The 7,500-nt window shown below is 36.8% G+C and overlaps 1 protein-coding gene across 6 annotated transcripts in view; it reads right to left on the bottom strand.

Annotated features, from left to right (window-relative positions):
• Positions 1-7,500, bottom strand: part of FOXP2 (forkhead box P2) — a 403,188-nt gene that overhangs the window by 38,932 nt on the left and 356,756 nt on the right. For all 6 annotated transcript variants that reach the window (XM_085042895.1, XM_085042858.1, XM_085042864.1 and 3 more), the window contains 2 exons: positions 4,379-4,466; positions 1,857-1,940 (listed from right to left, as the gene is read on the bottom strand). In XM_085042895.1, the coding sequence (XP_084899021.1) occupies positions 1,857-1,940; positions 4,379-4,466 (172 nt within the window). The remainder of the gene's footprint in view (positions 1-1,856; positions 1,941-4,378; positions 4,467-7,500) is intronic.

The following is a 7,500-nucleotide window of genomic DNA, read 5'->3' on the forward strand; positions in this document are numbered from 1 at the left end:
CTTTCAAACCAATTTGAGGCCAGCAGTGTAGCTCACCACTTCAGATATCTCTAGTTCCAAAGGGAACTTTAAACTGTGTTTCATTTTAAATCGCTCATCTAAGATTCTGTATTAATTGCCCACCATCAAACGCAATTAGCAATTCTTTCATGTGTGGTTTATGTAATGTAATACTTCAATTACATTATTCATTCAGGTTCTGTTTTGGATTATAGGCTGAAAATTCTTTATTAGTGTAGATGTAACCATGCTGCTGGAGTTTTAAAAAATTTACTGATTGAATAATTAATTGGAAAAGAACAAGCTGCAGATTCCTGATGGATTTATGAGACAATTATTCTGTCTTGTGATTATCTACATTATACTATAGGAAGGAATGAGAAAAATAATCTTATTGAAATAAGACAGTCACTTAAAACTCTAAAGAAACAATATTCTCAAAATTTTGATAGACTACAGATCATCTGGGGTTAAAATAATTAAATAGTAGAAATGTGTTCTGAAAACCTTTTCTCACACAGTTCAGCAGGATTTGGTACCTAACCTGAATTGCTCAAGAAGCCTGTGTGACAAAAAACTTCACAATACATGGAAAGAGAAAATGCAGTCAGATTATTTAATTCATATAAATGCCACATATACTAGAATTTAAGTTTCCAAATGTTATCCCTTAGTAGATGACCTAAAAAAAATTTTGAATTTAGTTAGGCTAATGAAAGCAAAAATAATGCATCTAAATTTTCTCTTACAAAGGCAGGGGTTAAGGAAATGCTAACACTTTTTTCATTCATCATCAGGTTATAAAGTGTGCCCTCAAACAAAGATTTTCTTTGAAGTATGGGGAGCTGAAAACACAAGAGACGTGTACGCTGTCCTTCTACGTAAACATTAGCTGGCCGTGATATGCAACTGTGCTCTTTAGAACAGATTATTTTCTTTCTGCCTACATTTCCTGGCTTTCATAGTCACAGATTTTCACCCATACTTCAGCATTTCATTTCCAAGTACTGTTATATCCTTTTAATATTATACATACGAAAGTTAACATCATGGTGAACATAAATGAACAGTTCACTTTTTAAACAGCTTCCAGTATAAGCACAGTGTACCTAAGCACAGCAAATTTTAAGTACTACGATGCCTGACACCTTGATAGTACAACTCTGGACCTGCATCAGAGAATACTTTTGTTTATACAAAGCCACATTGAGTTTAAGGGAGTTTGGATCTGACTGCTGATCCGGCTGCATGACTATTTTGTTCTCAATGCAGCACCGTGGAGCAGCTGTGAGCAAAAGTGACTTTTCAGTGCCTGTACCAACCTCAACAGCATCACAGTGGATGCATAACATTGCAGTCTTGCCAAAAATGAAAAAAACCCCATGTTTACAATTCACTGCATAAAATAACATTTTTGTTCATTTGTTTAAGAATAACAAATTGTTTGTTTGTGTCTCTTAAAAGCAATTTGAGAAATTTCCTAAGTACCTAGATTCATGTTACATTTACTTCTTACTGTCAATGAACTTCAAATCTTTCAAAGTGGATTTCCTTTTAATATCTGTAAACCTATCACAAAAAATATTCTCTCTAGTTTCAGTCTCAAGGCAATGATTTGGACACTTATAGGTGTACTTTGTTTAGTGTCACCTATGGTGCAGATTGGATAGATTTTGCAAAAGATAGCATTACTTTTAAAGAAACATACAATTTGACAAGATATTGCATTTTACCTTCATTTTATTGCCATATTTTTCATCACACTCATTGTTTTCCAACTGTCACTAAATTGTTCATTTTCTTAGCCTGCTACATTCGTAGACCTATTTACTGTTTATAAAGCAATATGCACTTACAGGTTTTGGAGATGGCTTGGGCTCCGAGGGTCGCATGTGCAAGTGGGTCATCATTGCTTGAAGACGTTCGCGTTCTTTAGAAAGCTGTTAAGAAAGAGTGGGATCAGAAGCGTTTTAGAAATGACTGATACAGCTATTTCACTGCAGTGATACATCTTATCATTGAGCTTGTCTTGGTGTAATGATTCCTGAATATAAAAGTCTATGTCAGTAGAAACTTATCTAAGAGGAAATGCAACTTTGGGCATTGAAAGAAAGAAAAAAAAAAAACAAACCAACAAAAAACTTTTATAGCCTTTCATATGTTAAAAGGTCAGAGAAAACAAATAGCACTTCATCTTTTTGTCAATAAGAGAATTGAGGTCACAGTTGCCTCGACAGTAACAAGTTACTAAGACCATAAATTAGAAGGCCCATAGTGTCTCTTTAAAGTCCTGTGGACGCTGTTAGCAATGGACTAGTGCCAACAGCTGTGAAGGGGTGAAGGGTCCTCAAAGCACAGTGCCTGCCAGGATTGACTACACACTTCATCCTTTCCCACTGAGGTCCAGTTAGTGCCCCCTGCAATCTGCCATCATCAATCTAATTCAATAGAGTGACAGAGCCCAGGCAGTGTGAAACACTGAACTCTGCCATCAAGTCGGCATCGACACTGCACTGGGTCTCATTACAACTGATGGACCCTACTTCACTAGCAGTCAGACAAAGCAAAAAATGGCATAATTGGTCACACTGCAAGCTAAATCTTCACTTCGACTGTTAGATTACAGCCCAGCCTTTGTCAATGGTAAACAGTTCTTAAGAAGCCCTTACGCTGTCTTTAAAAAGCATCATGTTAATTAAACCTCTACTTTTCCCTAATATCATTTTCTGATCATATACTATGTAGAAATTTGTAGTTTCAGACTCAAACAAGTTACGAAATTAAAAGCAAAAAATGAAAGACGAGGACATTTGAAATATGCAACTTGTTGATAAAAATAGCAGAACATAAAAGAGGATAATGTATTTCACAACATGAAATTAATTGTTTTTTTCTTTTTTTTCCCCAGAAAATAGCTTGCAAGAAGAAATGTTCAAAATTTTAGTTTAGTGATTTGGCTCTGGATACCTACAACGTGATTTTAACATTAATCACAATAAGAATTAAACTTGGTGTTTAATACTACCATTTTCCAGAGAGTTCTTGCTCTTACACTGGTAGACTGAAACTGAACTAAGGAAAACATCTTGTAAGTAATTTTAAGAGAGGGAACTATCTTTATTACTGCAGGTATTTTGAGCATGCTGCATATAATTTTATCAGTGCATCTTCAGTTAAAGAACATTTGATTGAGCAAGGGGTGGGAAGAAGGTTTCTTCTTCATATTATGTGTGGCTTCAATTATATGTGTGACATTTTAGAGACATAGTATTTACCATGATATTAATTCCTAACAAACAAATTAAGCTACCACTACTCTGTAAATAACATAAAAGAAATAGCCGCTTTACCTGACGCTTAAAAATCTTTGATTTTAAAGGAAATGATATTAAATTACACTACTGTATGCTCCTCTCATTGTTTTGGGTTTGCAGTATTAAAGTTAAAAAGACAAAACAGTTTGCCTTGGTTGAAAGAAGTATTCTTACGTGAAAGAGAACTGTGAGACAATATTCCAAAAAGGTGAGAAAGACGAGAGTTTTTACCCTTCTTTCTCCACATATGGCAAGAAACAGGGACAAAAATATTAGTCCCTTGATGCATCCCTTGAGCTCCTCAGGCATTCCTGAGAGGGGAGGGGACAGAGAGACATGACCCCCCTGTGACTGCTGCGTGGGCAGGAGGAGACAGCCTGGTGCAAGTGTCCTGCATGGTCAGCCCTGAGGCTTGTGCCCAACCTCAGCAGCTTGGTAAGTGCAGTCACAATACTGGGAGAGCCCAGGGGTGCTCATCCCTCCTTGCATGAGCAGAAGGGAGCATTCACATACATGCAGTGACCTCTAATGGTTAGAGCATGCACGGGGCACTGCAGGCCTGCGGGCTAAGGCACGGCACTCCCTGGGGACCCCCCTGAGTGGGTCTGACATTACACCTTCTGCTTGCAGAAAAATGCCCCCTATCAGGCTGGGAGTCCTTTTGGGTGGAGATATGCTCTGCTACTCTTTTATGCCAGAAAACAGCACAGACAAATACCGGGTCAGAAGGGGAAGAAGGAAGCGCGGTCCTGACCAGCATTTTAAAAAGTGAAGATGGCTTGGATCCAGTCTTTGCTCCAGGGACTGCATTTTTCATTCGTGATGAATAGCATTAGAGTCTTAGTTCAAGCAAAATACTGTAGACAATCTTGATGTTAGATAATTATTGCATAATTTATTATGTGAAAAATCTTTAAGTAAAAAACCCTCACTTGTCCATGAATATCAACAAATTTCATGCAATAAACATATGTCTTTACGCTAGAGTCACTAAGGCAAGTGTTTTCAATTTAGTTTAGGTTAATCGTAAATAAGTAATAGGATAATACATCCATGTAACAAACCTGTATTTCTAACTGCTGAACCACTTGCATTTGCACCCGACACTGAGCAGTGCTTCTGTCATCCAATGCATGTTCATTGTTAAGGTGCCTAGAGAAGGAAGTAAGACAGTGTTAAGACAAAAATATCTTTATGAGTCCATTTTTCTCTCCTGCCTATATAGTTCTAATGGGAGTTATGCAAAAGACCTAGTCAGAGCATGCCATACAGACATCAATACAAAACAACAAAACTGATTATTTCAGCTAGTTCTACAAAATTTCCCAGTGAGGACTGTCAGATATCCAGTTCCTATCTCCCAGGTCACATATGCCATCTAAGGGCCAGTGTAACCAGTTATGAATATTTGTTAGAATGACTGAACTGATTTCCACTCCCTGTTGCTGATGCAGCTAGTCACCTTACAAATGAGTTTCCAAAAGATTTTTTTGCTTTTAGGCTGCTTGAACTACTAAGAATTAATATAGACTTTGTTAAGGTTTCTCTGTCTACTCTTCTTTAATCATTAAGCAACAACAGAACATCCACTACCCCTCCCCCAGAACAGAGCTGTAGGGCAACAGCCAAATTTCAATTTCTAGAAGCAAACTCTGAGGATGATGGAAGTGATTATCCCCCCTACCCAGGATGAAGAAGAGTATGCAAGGTAAAGGAAGGGGAAGGACCAGCTATACACCTTAGTAACACAGCAAGCCTCCTGGGAGATGTTCAGGCTACACATGTGAGCTTAGCAAAACAAAACCACACCCTACATCAGGGAAAGAGGACCTCAGCGAGCAGCTGCCCAGTAACTGAGGCTCAGCCCAGACCCAAGTGGCTGTCCCCCAGACATTGAGCATAACTTTACAAAGATCATTTAATAAGGTTTTTTTGAAGGACTATGTTTTCAGTTTCTTCTCTCTCTCTTCAGGGATCAAAGAAGTCCCTTTTGGAACTTTAATAGTGGGCTTCCTGCTCCACTGAGAAGAAAACCTAAGGATCAGGCTAAAGAACAAATGGGAGCAAAGGAGTTCTGACTTTGAATGTGGATTTAGTGGCTATTTCCACTGTAGGCATGAGGGGTAAGCTTTTCAAGGACTACAGTCACAGATGGTCTCACAGTTACAGGAAATAAGTTATCTATATCATGGAGGAAATGTATCTTCCCCATTTTCTATTCTAGAAGAATTAATCAGAGAACTGTGTATTCATTTAATTGTTAATCTATGGTAAAAATGCATTTGTCAGAAACAGTGGAAAAATAGAGGGGCTGAATCTCACTTCTATTAACACTTGTGTCTTTTAAATCATGACTTCACAGGTTTAGGACCCTATGATAGAGTTTTTCAGGTGAGCAAAATGTTCTGCTATTCTTGCAACAGGCATGGCTGGGGAAGATATATAAATAAATGTGAAAGATTTTGTTCATTCTTTTAATATAAAATTGTTTCCGAATATACATGTGACTTGCTTGGTAGTTTATACTAAGTTCAAGCATCACCAAGGACACATTTACTTTATGTGAGTCATAAAATTTGTAATTTATTTACAAAGGAACTGACTTCATTCTCCCCATTGATGCAAAAATGCACTATCAGTTTTAAAAGTAGGTAATTGCTCAGAACATACCATTACTTGTTTTCTGAAATTTTGATTCAGAAGAATTTTACTCCCTCAATTACACAGGCATGATAGTGCATGGCCTATTAATGCAATGGTTTAATATTTTCAGTTAATCTAGTACAAAATTTCCAGAAAAAGGACTGAAGACAGACTTTACCTCTGCATCATTACCAGAATCACCAGTACACACCAGTACACTGTGCTTCCATGTGCAGGTATGCTCACCTGTGTATACTCACAGGTATATGTGGATAAAACACGAGAGGAAGCAAGAGTACTGGTATAAAAGATCTCCCAGCCCAAGTTTGAGGCTACTGCATTCTCATTATTATTTATTAGTTATTACAACACCATATGTTTGCATAACACCTTACAAAATAGATACAGACACTGTCCTTGCCCTGAGGAACTTTAAATGTAACAGCAGTATGCGGTGTGGGAGAAGAAAGTCCAGTGTAATGTAATTTCAATATGATTACACGGTAACTTGGGAGTATGTTGCAAGTTCCTTGAGAGTTAATACAGTAATCTTCAGAAACTCATGAGATATACGCATCTTTTATATCATACTTTTACTGTGCATTTTGCTGTGCATTTTGGAGAAAAGCTACTTACGGAAACAGTAAGAGTGTAAAAATTGTTTTAAGAATTATTTTTTTCTGATCTTTCTTGCCTGTGAAGTAGGCTTGCTTTATCATGCAAGTACAAGCAATGTAGTGAAAGAAAAACTAGGTCTAATACATTTTTAAAAACCTCTAAAATAACTTTTCTCTGTATTAAGTTGCTGCACTTTTAGGGTCCAATATGTGTCAATCTGCCAAGACAGAAATACATTCTTTCTCCAGAAGCCTGGAAATCATTCCAAAGGGTTTGTTGTTGTGCTGTTCCTTTTTTGTTTGTTTATTTTTGTTTGGGGTTTTTTGCTTTTTTTTCAATTTGGTTTGGGTTTTTTTGGTTGGTTGCTTGGCTGGGTGAGTGGAGTTCTTTTGTTTGGGGCTTTTTTGTTGTTGTTTCAGATGTTTTGTTTCTTGTCATAACTTTTAAGTTATGTACAAATTGTGCTAGTCAATTTTCATACTTTATCAGCATCTTCCTAATCTTTTAAGTTATCATAATCTTTTATTAATTGATTAGTAATTTGATTTACAACTGAGAAAGAGATATTTTTTTTAAGGGGAGAATATATGTTGGAGGACTGGAAAGTGATCCTGAAGAGCTGAATTATTGGTCTGAAAGTCTAAAGTAGACTGTGCAATACACATGCAGCTTGTTCCATTATTTTGCTGCTTATTCAGTTGTTGAAAGATACAGGATTTTCTCCTGATTATACTTGCACCATATTAGGAAATCACGAGGCAGATTATGAACTATACATAGCATTATAAAGCAGACTGAAATGAATGTATTATTGATAACAGAACAATATAAAAAATACAGTGTTCTAAAAGAGGTAGATAGGGGATGATATATTCTAGGAACATGCTGGAATAAATATTGAAGTGGGTCAAAATGTATTTTTTTT

This window comes from Lichenostomus cassidix, chromosome 1Aa (genome assembly GCF_008360975.1).
Source record: "Lichenostomus cassidix isolate B80296 chromosome 1Aa, HeHo_3.0, whole genome shotgun sequence".
NCBI classification, from domain to species: Eukaryota; Metazoa; Chordata; class Aves; order Passeriformes; family Meliphagidae; genus Lichenostomus; species Lichenostomus cassidix.